This window comes from Phyllobates terribilis, unplaced genomic scaffold (genome assembly GCF_046119375.1).
Source record: "Phyllobates terribilis strain yellow unplaced genomic scaffold, ASM4611937v1 Scaffold_3__8_contigs__length_932513732, whole genome shotgun sequence".
NCBI lineage: Eukaryota > Metazoa > Chordata > Amphibia > Anura > Dendrobatidae > Phyllobates > Phyllobates terribilis.
Genome location: NW_027362763.1, coordinates 57143964 through 57158346, shown reverse-complemented (window position 1 = coordinate 57158346; position 14383 = coordinate 57143964). Strand labels below are relative to the sequence as shown.

At 42.8% G+C, this 14383-nt stretch overlaps 1 protein-coding gene across 1 annotated transcript in view; it reads right to left on the bottom strand.

Moving 5' to 3' along the window:
- The window catches only part of BLK (BLK proto-oncogene, Src family tyrosine kinase), a 147897-nt gene that overhangs the window by 95524 nt on the left and 37990 nt on the right, over positions 1 to 14383 (bottom strand). Inside the window, exons 3-4 of the mRNA XM_073673898.1 lie at positions 14288 to 14342; positions 8775 to 8868 (exon numbers count right to left, since the gene is read on the bottom strand). Coding sequence (XP_073529999.1) covers positions 8775 to 8868; positions 14288 to 14342 — 149 coding nt within the window. The remainder of the gene's footprint in view (positions 1 to 8774; positions 8869 to 14287; positions 14343 to 14383) is intronic.

Sequence of the window (14383 nt, the reverse complement as noted above, 5' to 3'; positions counted from 1 at the left end):
CCTCTGTGTGTAATGACTCTATATAATAGATCCCTCTGTGTGTAATGACTCTATATAATAGATGCCTCTGTGTGTAATGACTCTATATAATAGATCCCTCTGTGTGTAATGACGCTATATAATAGATCCCTCTGTGTGTAATGACGCTATATAATAGATCCCTCTGTGTGTAATGACTCTATATAATAGATCACTCTGTGTGCAATGACTCTATATAATAGATCCCTCTGTGTGTAATGACTCTATATAATAGATCCCTCTTTGTGTAATGACTCTATATAATAGATCCCTCTGTGTGTAATGACTCTATATAATAGATCACTCTGTGTGTAATGACTCTATATAATAGATCACTGTGTGTAATGACTCTATATAATAGATCCCTCTGTGTGTAATGACTCTATATAATAGATCCCTCTGTGTGTAATGACTCTATATAATAGTTCCCTCTGTGTGTAATGACTCTATATAATAGATCCCTCTGTGTGTAATGACTCTATATAATAGATCACTCTGTGTGTAATGACTCTATATAATAGATCACTGTGTGTAATGACTCTATATAATAGATCCCTCTGTGTGTAATGACTCTATATAATAGATCCCTCTGTGTGTAATGACTCTATATAATAGATCACTCTGTGTGCAATGACTCTATATAATAGATCACTGTGTGTAATGACTCTATATAATAGATCCCTCTGTGTGTAATGACTCTATATAATAGATCACTCTGTGTGTAATGACTCTATATAATAGATCCCTCTGTGTGTAATGACTCTATATAATAGATCCCTCTGTGTGTAATGACTCTATATAATAGATCACTCTGTGTGCAATGACTCTATATAATAGATCACTCTGTGTGTAATGACTCTATATAATAGATCCCTCTGTGTGTAATGACTCTATATAATAGATCCCTCTGTGTGTAATGACTCTATACAATAGATCACTCTGTGTGTAATGACTCTATATAATAGATCACTGTATGTAATGACTCTATATAATAGATCCCTCTGTGTGTAATGACTCTATATAATAGTTCCCTCTGTGTGTAATGACTCTATATAATAGATCCCTCTGTGTGTAATGACTCTATATAATAGATCACTCTGTGTGTAATGACTCTATATAATAGATCACTGTGTGTAATGACTCTATATAATAGATCCCTCTGTGTGTAATGACTCTATATAATAGATCCCTCTGTGTGTAATGACTCTATATAATAGATCCCTCTGTGTGTAATGACTCTATATAATAGATCCCTCTGTGTGTAATGACTCTATATAATAGATCACTCTGTGTGTAATGACTCTATATAATAGATCCCTCTGTGTGTAATGACTCTATATAATACTATATCACTTCTGGTCACGGAAAGTCAAGGAAGCATCAGAGAACCTCCAGAGGCAGACAAGTGGAGGCAAGTGACCAAAAGAAGCAAGAAGACCATGGAGACACCACCAACCACACAACTGAGAAACAGATTCCAAGGACTTGTGGAGGACGAAGATGGCACACCTAAGGTTGAGGAACTACCAGCAAGCAAAAAAGGAAAGAGCACCCAGAAACACCCAGAAGCGACAAGAAAAAGGACAGCCAAGAAGGGAAGAAGAGTGGTGGTGGTGGGAGACTCACTACTGAGAGGAACAGAAGCAGCTATCTGCAGACCGGACATAACCGCAAGAGAAGTATGCTGCCTCCCAGGGGCGAAGATCAAGGATGTTACCGATAGGATACCGAAGCTCATCAGCTCCAAGGATGTCCACCCATTTCTTCTGATACATGTTGGCACCAATGACACGGCAAAGAAGGACCTACCGACAATCTGCAAGGACTTTGAAGCATTGGGGAATAAAGTAAAAGAACTGGATGCGCAGGTAGTTTTTTCTTCTATCCTTCCAGTAGACGGGCATGGCGTCAGGAGATGGAACAGGATCCTTGAGGTGAACAACTGGCTGAGACGATGGTGCAGACAACAAGGATTTGGATTCCTGGACCACGGTGTGAATTACCTCTATGACGGACTCCTTGCCAGAGACGGACTACACCTCAACAAACCCGGGAAACACACATTCGCCAGGAGACTCGCAACACTCATCAGGAGGGCGTTAAACTAGAAGAAGAGGGGATGGGAAGAAAAACGCCGGACACGATCATGCAACCAGAGAACATACTAATGAAAGATATGAAGTGCGACAAAGAAGGTCCAAGACAAGATACTTGGAAGGGAGGTAAGAAAATTTCTAATACAATCCACAGTGAGAAGATTGGAACAAAACAAAATCGTGTAAACTGCGTGCTAGCAAATGCCAGGAGCCTGACAAACAAGATGGATGAACTGGAAGCCGAAATATCTACAGGTAACTATGACATAGTGGGAATAACCGAGACATGGTTAGATGAAAGCTATGACTGGGCAGTTAACTTACAGGGATACAGTCTGTTTAGAAGGGATCGAAGAAGTCGGAAAGGGGCTGGAGTCTGTCTATATGTAAAGACGTGTCTAAAGCCTACAATACGGGAGGATGTATGGGAGGGAAATGAGGAGGTCGAGTCCTTATGGGTGGAGATACATGGGGCAAAAAACAATAATAAAATTATCATAGGAGTCTGTTATAGACCACCAAATATAGCAGAAGCCACGGAAAGTCTATTAATGAGACAAATAGACGAAGTAGCAAAAAATAACGAGGTGATTATTATGGGGGACTTCAACTACCCCGATATAGACTGGGAAACCGAAAGCTGTAGATCTCAGAAAGGAAACAGGTTTCTGTCAATTATCAAAGACAATTATTTGTCACAACTTGTGCAGGAACCAACTAGAGGGACGGCCCTTTTAGACTTAATATTAACTAACAGGCCAGACAGAATAACTGAGGTGCAGGTCGGGGGGCACCTGGGAAATAGTGACCACAACATTATACAATTCCACATGTGCTTCAGTAGGTGCCCAGCAAGGGAGTCACAAAAACACTGAACTTCAGCTAAGAGATGCCCTTCACCTTATAGACTGAGATAGTATCTTCAGTAATAGGAGCACGGATAGAAAATGGGACATTTTCAAAACAGTCCTACATAGTCACTGTAGAAGGTACATACCTTATGGGAATAAAAGGGCTAGGAATAGGAGGAAGCCAATGTGGCTAAATAAGGACGTCAAGAGGGCAATGAAAAACAAAAAAAGGGCTTTCGGTAAACTTAAACAAGAAGGCAGCGAGGAAGCGCTAATATCTTATAGGGAAAAAAACAAAATCTGTAAGAAACAAATAAGAATAGCAAAAGAGGAGACAGAGAGACTAATTGCCAAGGAAAGTAAAACGAATCCCAAACTGTTCTTTAACTATATAAACAGTAAAAGGATTAAAACTGATGGAGTTGGCCCATTGAAAAATAACCTGGGTAAAATCATAGAGGGCGATGAGGGTAAAGCAAACCTACTCAATAGCTTCTTCTCCACTGTTTTCACAAAAGAAAACAATTTATCGGAGGAAATGCAGAGTGATAAAGTAAACCCTCCGCTAAATATCACCCACCTAACCCAGGAGGAAGTTCAGAAACGCCTAAATAATATCAAAATAGACAAGTCACCAGGCCCAGATGGCATACACCCCCGGGTACTAAAAGAATTAAGTAATGTGATAGACAGGCCGCTGTATCTTATATTCAAGCACTCTTTATGGACAGGGACTGTCCCACTAGACTGGCGCCAAGCAAATGTGGTACCAATATTCAAAAAGGGGTCTAAAAGTGACCCTGGGAACTATAGACCAGTCAGCTTAACGTCTGTTGTGGGTAAATTGTTTGAAGGATTTCTTAGAGATGCTATTGTAGAATATCTTAATGATAATAACTGTCTAACTCCATATCAACATGGATTCATGAGGGATCGCTCCTGCCAAACAAACCTGATGGCCTTCTACGAGGAGGTGAGCTCACAGCTGGACCGGGGAGAGTCAGTGGATGTTGTAGACCTTGACTTCTCCAAAGCGTTTGATACCGTGCCACACAAAAGGTTGGTATATAAAATGAGAATGCTTGGTCTGGGGGATAATGTGTGCAAGTGGGTAAATAGCTGGCTGAGTGATAGAAAGCAGAGGGTGGTTATCAATGGAGTAAGCTCAGGGTGTGTCAGGGTTACTAGCGGGGTGCCTCAAGGGTCTGTCTTGGGCCCTATATTATTTAATATATTTATTAATGATCTAGTGGAAGGGTTGCATAGTAAAATAGCAATATTTGCAGATGATACTAAACTTTGTAAAGTAGTTAATACAGATGAGGACAGGGCACAGGAGGATTTAGATAAATTGGGGAGTTGGGCTAAAAAATGGCAAATGGTGTTCAATGCCGATAAATGTAAGGTCATGCACATGGGAAAGAAAAACAGCAGTCACCCATACATATTAAATGGGAAACCGTTGGGGAAATCTGACATGGAGAAGGACCTGGGCGTCTTGGTTAATAGCAAATTAAATTGGAGTGCCCAGTGTCAGGCAGCAGCTGCGAAGGCAAATAGAGTCATGGCATGCATCAGAAGAGGAATAGGGGCATATGATGAGAATATTGTTCTTCCTCTGTATAAAGCGCTGGTAAGGCCGCACTTAGAATATCGTGCACAGTTCTGGGCTCCGGTGCTCAGGAAAGACATATTGGAGCTAGAGAGGGTACAAAGGAGGGCGACTAAGGTAATAAAGGGAATGGAGGGACTAGAATACCCAGAGAGGTTGTCAAAATTAGGCCTATTTACGTTGGGAAAGAGAAGGCTTAGGGGAGACCTCATAAACATGTATAAATACATCAGGGGGCAGTACAGAGATCTCTCCCATGACCTGTTTATACCAAGGATGGTGACAAAGACGAGGGGGCACACTATGCGTCTGGAGGAAAGGAGGTTCCTGCACCAGCATAGAAGGGGATTCTTTACGGTCAGAGCCGTGAGACTCTGGAACTCTCTGGGAGAGGAAGTGGTGATGTCCAACTCACTTAAAGAGTTCAAGAGAGGCCTGGACGCCTTTCTTGAGAACAATAAAATTACATCTTATGCTTAGTGATAGTTAATTAATCCAGGGATTTAATCTGACTGCCAGATTGGTGTCGGGAAGTGAATTTTTCCTCAATGATGTAAATTGGCCTATACCGCATGTTTTTTGTTGCCTTCCCCTGGATCAACGCTGCGGAATAGCTGCAGTGCACAAGAAATAGGCTGAACTGGATGGACGCTTGTCTTTTTTCGGCCTTATAAACTATGTAACTATGTAACTATGTAATAGATCCCTCTGTGTGTAATGACTCTATATAATAGATCACTCTGTGTGTAATGACTCTATATAATAGATCCCTCTGTGTGTAATGACTCTATATAATAGATCACTCTGTGTGTAATGACTCTATATAATAGAGCCCTCTGTGTGTAATGACTCTATATAATAGATCCCTCTGTGTGTAATGACTCTATATAATAGATCCCTCTGTGTGTAATGACTCTATATAATAGATCACTGCGTGTAATGACTCTATATAATAGATCCCTCTGTGTGTAATGACTCTATATAATAGATCCCTCTGTGTGTAATGACTCTATATAATAGATCCCTCTGTGTGTAATGACTCTATATAATAGATCCCTCTGTGTGTAATGACTCTATATCATAGATCCCTCTGTGTGTAGTGACTCTATATAATAGATCCCTCTGTGTGTAATGACTCTATATAATAGATCCCTCTGTGTGTAATGACTCTATATAATAGATCCCTCTGTGTGTAATGACTCTATATAATAGATCCCTCTGTGTGTAATGACTCTATATAATAGATCCCTCTGTGTGTAATGACTCTATATAATAGATCCCTCTGTGTGTAATGACTCTATATAATAGATCCCTCTGTGTGTAATGACTCTATATAATAGATCCCTCTGTGTGTAATGACTCTATATAATATAGGAGTTTTACTTTTTGTATTGAAGAACTGAAATAAATTCACTTTTTGATGATATTCTAATTTAGTGAGAAGCACTTGTATATGACATCCATGGGAACTTTCCTCAGACGACCATTAATAACCACAGTGATAGCAGTCAAGAGGAGTAAGTTCCGTACTGAAAAAAACAAAAGGTTTTGAAAATGTTGTTACATATATTTGCAACATACATCATGCATCCACAGGATAAATAAATAGATAAATTAATAGATAATAGATAGAAGATAGATGGATAATAGATAGATAAATTGTATGATTCCTTAGGCCTCCTCCGAACACGGTGAGAAGTAGTGAGCATGTGTGGCCACCACTACATTCACCGTTGCACATGGTCACTAGCGCTTCATTCACACAGTGGAGTTTGGGTTGTCATTCTTGGGATTACTAGAGTTTTCAACAGTTTAACTCACAGCAATCATATATCTATCTATCTATCTATCTATTATCTATCATCTATCTATCTATTATCTATCTATCTATTATCTATCATCTATCTATCTATTATCTATCTATCTATCTATCTATTATCTATCATCTATCTATCTATTATCTATCTATCTATCTATCATCTCCCTATTATATATCTATTATCTATCTATCTATCTATCTATCTATTATCTATCTATCTATTATCTATCTATTATCTATCTATCATCTATTATCCATCTATTATCTTTCTATTATCTATCTATTATCTATTATCTATATATTATCTATCTATTATCTATTTATCATCTATCTATTATCTATCTATTATCTATTATCTATCTATATATTATCTATCTATCTATCTATCATCTATCTATTATCTATTATATATCTATTATTTATCTATCATCTATCTATTATCTATCTTTTATCTGTATATTATCTATCTCAAATGTATCTATCTAATATCTATTATCTATCTATCTATCTATCATTTATCTATTATCTATCTATTATCTATCTAATATCTATCTATTATCTATCTATCATCTATGTACTATCTATCTATTATCTATCTATCTAATATCTATCTATTATCTATCTATCATCTATCTAATATCTATTATCTATCTATTATCTATCTATTATCTATCATCTATCTATTATCTATCTATCTATTATCTATCATCTATCTATTATCTATCTATCTATTATCTATCATCTATCTATTATCTATCTATTATCTATCTATCTATTATCTATCTATCTATTATCTATCTCTCTATTTATCTCTCTATCTATCTATCTACCCCTATATCTATCTATTATATATGTATTATCTATCTCTCTATCTATGTATCTATCTATTTATCTATCTATCTCATATCTATCTATCTATCTATCATCTATCTATCTATCTATTATCTATCTATTATCTATCTATTATCTATCTATTATCCATCTATCTATCTATCCATCTATTATCTATCTATCTATTATATATTATCTATTATCTATCTATCTATCTATCTATTATCTATCTATTATCTATCTATACTCCATCTATTATCTATCTATCTATTATCTATCTATCTATTATCTATCTATCTGTCATCTATCTATTATCTATCTATCTATTATCTATTATATATCTATTATTTATCTATCATCTATCTATTATCTATCTTTTATCTGTATATTATCTATCTCAAATGTATCTATCTAATATCTATTATCTATCTATCTATCATTTATCTATTATCTATCTATTATCTATCTATCTAATATCTATCTATTATCTATCTATCTATCATCTATCTAATATCTATTATCTATCTATTATCTATCTATCTATTATCTATCTGTTATCTATCTATCTATTATCTATTATCTATCTATTATCTATCTATCATCTATCTCTCTATTTATCTCTCTCTCTATCTATCTACCCCTATATCTATCTATTATATATGTATTATCTATCTCTCTATCTATGTATCTATCTATTTATCTATCTATCTCATATCTATCTATCTATCTATTATCTATCTATTATCTATCTATCTATTATCTATCTATCTATTATCTATCTATCTATCTATCCATCTATTATCTATCTATCTATTATATATTATCTATCTATTATCTATCTATCTATTATCTATCTATTATCTATCTATCTATTATCTATCTATTATCTATCTATCTATCTATTATCTATCTATTATCTATCTATTATCTATCTATTATCTATCTATTATCTATCTATCTATCTATCCATCTATTATCTATCCATCTATTATCTATCTATCTATTATCTATCTATCTATTATCTATTATCTATCTATCTATTATCTATCTATTATCTATCTATTATCTATCTATCTATTATCTATTATCTATCTATCTATCTATATATTATCTATCTATCTATCTATTATCTATTATCTATCTATCTATCTTGTGTATAGTGGATGTTGTTAAAAGTACAACTCCTTCAAGACTGTCTTAGTGTGTATGAGACTTGAGGGAGGAAGGAGGGTGATTATTAATTCTTGGAAGGAGCAGAGTAACTTACGTGATATGTCTCCAATTAGAACACCATATAGTTTCTAAATACCAACATACAGGATCCATAACAGTACCTTAAACAATCACATTATACTGCCATATGGTACTCAATTATCAGGGCCATACGGTGCAGACATAACCCATATACCAATGCTTTGTAGCATAAAAAATAATAAAACATTAGCTCCAGGCTATAAAAAAAGGTGTGTGATAGAGCAAACCCGGCCGGGAGCGGACTGTTCATGTAGTGCAAACCCCAGTAACCCCAGTAAGATGCCGGCACTTACTCTGACAGCAGCTCCAGCTTCTCTCCCTTCTGTAGTTCCAGATCTCCATTATTTATCGGAGTGTAATCATATAACGCAGCAATGAATTTCTTTTCTGTGCATAAAGGAAAGATTTCCAGACAATATAAGGCAAACCGAGCCATTCACTGTTCATTATGTGCAAGGAGAAACTTCTCTCTTTGCATCTACATCCTGCATACAATGCACCTCACTCTGCCGCCATATTCTTCTATGTATTTTTTTTACTTAAATGCAAGTATTTTTAACTAAAAACTATTTTTGCAATTGTTTTTTTTTTAAAGATTTTGTACCTTTTGGCTGTTACATGATGTTTATTTCTCTGCACATTGCTGGCTGCAGAATGAGTTAACAGAGAATCTCTCAGTGAGCTTGTTTTGAGAGTAGTTTTGGAGCTCTTTTATCTTTTTCTGGGCTCCTATGTGCTGATCAATGACAACATCAAAGTTCGGCTCAACTCTGATGTGGTCTTCATCAAGAAAATCAACACGGGTGAGATCAGAAAAAAAAAAGATAAAAGAGCTCAAAAACTCTCCCATCATAAGAATCTCACAGACAGATTATCTGTTATCTGACAAAAATATTTTAAGGCATGGATGTGCTGAAATAAAAAGATGACATGCACCTTTCACCCTCATTTACACACATGACAAAGTGACAGCATTCAAATCTACTCAGAAATGTCACCAAAAACTATTCACAGACCTTGAGGATTTGCAACAATCTCATGAAAAACCTGAATTTTCTGCTGTGACTTTTTAATGGTGGTGGTGCACTGCCTGCTGACCTGATAATGGGGGCAGTTCTGGGTACAAGCAACACATGATCAGGATGGGTAAGATGTCAATAGTGCTGTAGCATGCCTGAATTCACAAGTTTGTGCCAATGTTGCAAAGTGTAGAAAATGTTTCAAAATAAGCCATATAGCAAGATATACTATATAAACACCTATAGGATATCCCATCCTTCGTCCATAGACATTAATATGAAGTCACCCCTCTGCAGATATAACAGCTCCCACGCTACAAGATTTTGGAGGCGTCTATGGGAATTTTTTGTCCCTTAATCCAAAAGAGCATTTGTGGAGTCAAACCATAATATTTAGGGGCCCTTGGCTCACATTCTATAATATAGGATGGGGTTGAGGGTCTGCGCTCTGTGTGCCCACCTTTGTTCCCCCCTCCATGTCTGTATGGAGCTTATGCACTGGACACAGTCATGGGGAGCAGAAAAGGACGAACCCCAAACTGTTTCCCACAAAGCTGAAGCTACAATTATCCACAATGTCTTGTGCTGAAGATTAAGTTTCCCATCACTGAAGCTAAGGGCCCAATGCCGACCCCTGATAACAATCCCATAGCATCATCCTCCTTCACCATCTGCACAGTGGGCACAATGCAGTCAGGGGGTAACGTCCTCCTGGAATCACCAAACCCAGACTCCTCCATCAGACGCCAGATAGAGAAGTGTGGTCCGTCACTGCACAGAGCACGTCTCCTCCAGAGTCCAGTGATGGCGGCTTTGGTTGGTGATGTACGGCTGCATGCAGATGCTCAGCCATGAAGCACCCGGCAGGTGCGAAGTGTTTGTACTAATACCAAAGGAGGTCTGGACTCCACAGTTATGGGGTCAGCAGTGGCTTTTCCGCCCTCTTCTCCTCAGCATTCGGTGACCCCGCTATGTATTGTTATGGGGTCTCCACTTCATGGCTGAGTTGCTGCGGTTCCTTCCACTTCTCAATAATATCACTCACAGGTGATGGGGGAAGATTCAGGAAATGTCATGAATGAACTTGTTCCCCCGGTGGCTCCTATTATAGGACTGCGCTGGTATCAGTGAGCGCAGCTCCACTGGCCGCTCTGTCACATGTTAGTAAAGGCAAATGATATGGCAGAGGGCCAGGGGTTATACATTGGGGGTGGGGGGGGGCGAGGAGCCGAATGTTATATACTGGGGGAAATAGTGCTGGACGTTATACACCGCGGCGAGGTGGTGGATGTTATAGACCGTGGGGCCAATGGGGTCGGATTTTATGCACTGGGGGCAACAGTGTTGAATGTTATACACTGGGGGTGATGGGCTGGATGTTATACATTAGGGGAGAGGGGCCGAATGTTATACACCGGGGGCTAGAGGCTGGATGTTATACACTGGGGGGTGAGGGGCCAGATGTTATAAACTGGGGGGTGAGGGGCCGGATGTTTTACACCGGGGGAAGCGGGGCCGGATGTTATACACTGGGGGGTGAGGGGCTGGATGTTATATACTGGGGGGTGAGGGGCCGGGTGTTATACACTGGGGGGTGAGGGGCTGGATGTTATATACTGGGGGGTGAGGGGCTGGATGTTATACACTGGGGGTGAGGGGCCGGATGGTATACACTGGGGGTGAGGGGCCGGATGTTATAAACTGGGGGGTGAGGGGCCGGATGTTATAAACTGGGGGGTGAGGGGCTGGATGTTATACACTGGGGGGGTGAGGGGCTGGATGTTATACACTGGAGGGTGAGGGGCCGGATGTTATACACTGGGGGGTGAGGGACCAGATGTTATACATTGGGGGGTGAGGGGCCGGGTGTTATACACTGGGGGGCGAGGGGCCGGATGTTATACACTGGGGGGCGAGGGGCCGGATGTTATACACTGGGGGGTGAGGGGCCGGATGTTATACACTGGGGGTGAGGGGCCGGATGTTATACACCGGGGATGAGGGGCTGGATGTTATACACTGGGGGGTGAGGGGCTGGATGTTATATACTGGGGGGTGAGGGGCTGGATGTTATACACTGGGTGTGAGGGGCCAGATGTTTTACACCGGGGGAAGCGGGGCCGGATGTTATAAACTGGGGGGTGAGGGGCTGGATGTTATACACTGGGGGGTGAGGGGCTGGATGTTATACACTGGAGGGTGAGGGGCCGGATGTTATACACTGGGGGGTGAGGGGCCGGGTGTTATACACTGGGGGGCTAGGGGCCGGATGTTATACACTGGGGGGTGAGGGACCAGATGTTATACACTGGGGGGTGAGGGGCCGGGTGTTATACACTGGGGGGCTAGGGGCCGGATGTTATACACTGGGGGGTGAGGGGCCGGGTGTTTTACACCGGGGGAAGCGGGGCCGGATGTTATACACCTGGGACGAGGGGCTGGATGTTATACACTGGGGGGTGAGGGGCTGGATTTTATACACTGGGGGGTGAGGGGCTGGATTTTATACACTGGGGGGCGAGGGGCCGGATGTTATACACTAGGGGGTGAGGGGGCGGATGTTATACACCGGGGATGAGGGGCTGGATGTTATACACTGGGGGGTGAGGGGCTGGATGTTATATACTGGGGGGTGAGGGGCTGGATGTTATACACTGGGGGTGAGGGGCCAGATGTTTTACACCGGGGGAAGCGGGGCCGGATGTTATAAACTGGGGGGTGAGGGGCTGGATGTTATACACTGGGGGATGAGGGGCTGGATGTTATACACTGGAGGGTGAGGGGCCGGATGTTATACACTGGGGGGTGAGGGGCCGGGTGTTATACACTGGGGGGCTAGGGGCCGGATGTTATACACTGGGGGGTGAGGGACCAGATGTTATACACTGGGGGGTGAGGGGCCGGGTGTTATACACTGGGGGGCTAGGGGCCGGATGTTATACACTGGGGGGTGAGGGGCCGGGTGTTTTACACCGGGGGAAGCGGGGCCGGATGTTATACACCTGGGACGAGGGGCCGGATGTTATACACTGGGGGGTGAGGGGCTGGATGTTATTCACTGGGGGGCGAGGGGCCGGACGTTATACCTGGGGGGGTCGAGGGGCCGAATGTTATACACTGGAGGGTGAGGGGCCGGGTGTTATACACTGGGGGGTGAGGGGCCGGATGTTATACACTGGGGGGTGAGGGGCCGGATGTTATACACTGGGGGGTGAGGGGCCGGGTGTTATACACTGGGGGGTGAGGGGCCGGGTGTTATACAATGGGGGGTGAGGGGCCGGATGTTATACACTGGGGGGTGAGGGGCCGGATGTTATACACTGGGGGGTGAGGGGCCGGGTGTTATACACTGGAGGGTGAGGGGCCGGGTGTTATACACTGGGGGGTGAGGGGCCGGGTGTTATACACAGGGGGGTGAGGGGCCGGATGTTATACACTGGGGGGTGAGGGGCCGGATGTTATACACTGGGGGGTGAGGGGCCGGATGTTATACACTGGGGGGTGAGGGGCTGAATGTTACACACTGGGGGGTGAGGGGCCGGATGTTATACACTGGGGGGTGAGGGGCCGGATGTTATACACTGGGGGGTGAGGGGCCGGATGTTATACACTGGGGGGTGAGGGGCTGGATGTTATACACTGGGGGGTGAGGGGCCGGATGTTATACACCGGGGGTGAGGGGCCGTGTGTTATACACTGGGGGTGAGGGGCCGGATGTTATACACTGGGGGGTGAGGGACCGGATGTTATACACTGGGGGCGAGGGGCCGGATGTTATACACTGGGGGGTGAGGGGCCGGATGTTATACACTGGGGGGTGAGGGGCCGGATGTTATACACTGGGGGTGAGGGGCCGGATGTTATACACTGGGGGGTGAGGGGTTGGATGTTATACACTGGGGGTGAGGGGCTGGATGTTATACACTGGGGGCGAGGGGCCGGATGTTATACACTGGGGGGTGAGGGGCCGGATGTTATACACTGGGGGGTGAGGGGTTGGATGTTATACACTGGGGGTGAGGGGCTGGATGTTATACACTGGGGGCGAGGGGCCGGATGTTATACACTGGGGGGTGAGGGGCCGGATGTTATACACTGGGGGTGAGGGGCTGGATGTTATACACTGGGGGTGAGGGGCCGGATGTTATACACTGGGGGGTGAGGGGTTGGATGTTATACACTGGGGGTGAGGGGCCGGATGTTATACACTGGGGGTGAGGGGCTGGATCTTATACACTGGGGGGTGAGGGGTTGGATGTTATACACTGGGGGTGAGGGGCCAGATGTTATACACTGGGGGGTGAGGGGCCGGGTGTTATACACCGGTGGTGAAGGGCTGGATGTTATACACTGGGGGGGTGAGGGGCCGGGTGTTATACACTGGGGGGTGAGGGGCCGGGTGTTATACACTGGGAGTGAGGGGCCGGATGTTATACACTGGGGGGTGAGGGGCCGGGTGTTATACACCGGTGGTGAAGGGCTGGATGTTATACACTGGGGGGGTGAGGGGCCGGGTGTTATACACTGGGGGGTGAGGGGCCAGGTGTTATACACTGGGAGTGAGGGGCCGGATGTTATACACTGGGGGGTGAGGGGCCGGGTGTTATACACCGGTGGTGAAGGGCTGGATGTTATACACTGGGGGGGTGAGGGGCCAGATAAAGTGTCACACATATAAAACACATATAACCCGCTTGGCTCACGCACCGTCCCATAGTTTGGGTTTCTTAGACATTTTACGAAAGATAAAGTATTTGCAGTATATGAGGCTTTAAAGCATTTCTCACCTTTTTGGGATACTTTGCCTTGTGCGGTAAAATTCTGTGGCCGCGTTGCTGGGACCTGGAATCAGAATGGAGGATGAGATTAACCTGAGACAATCA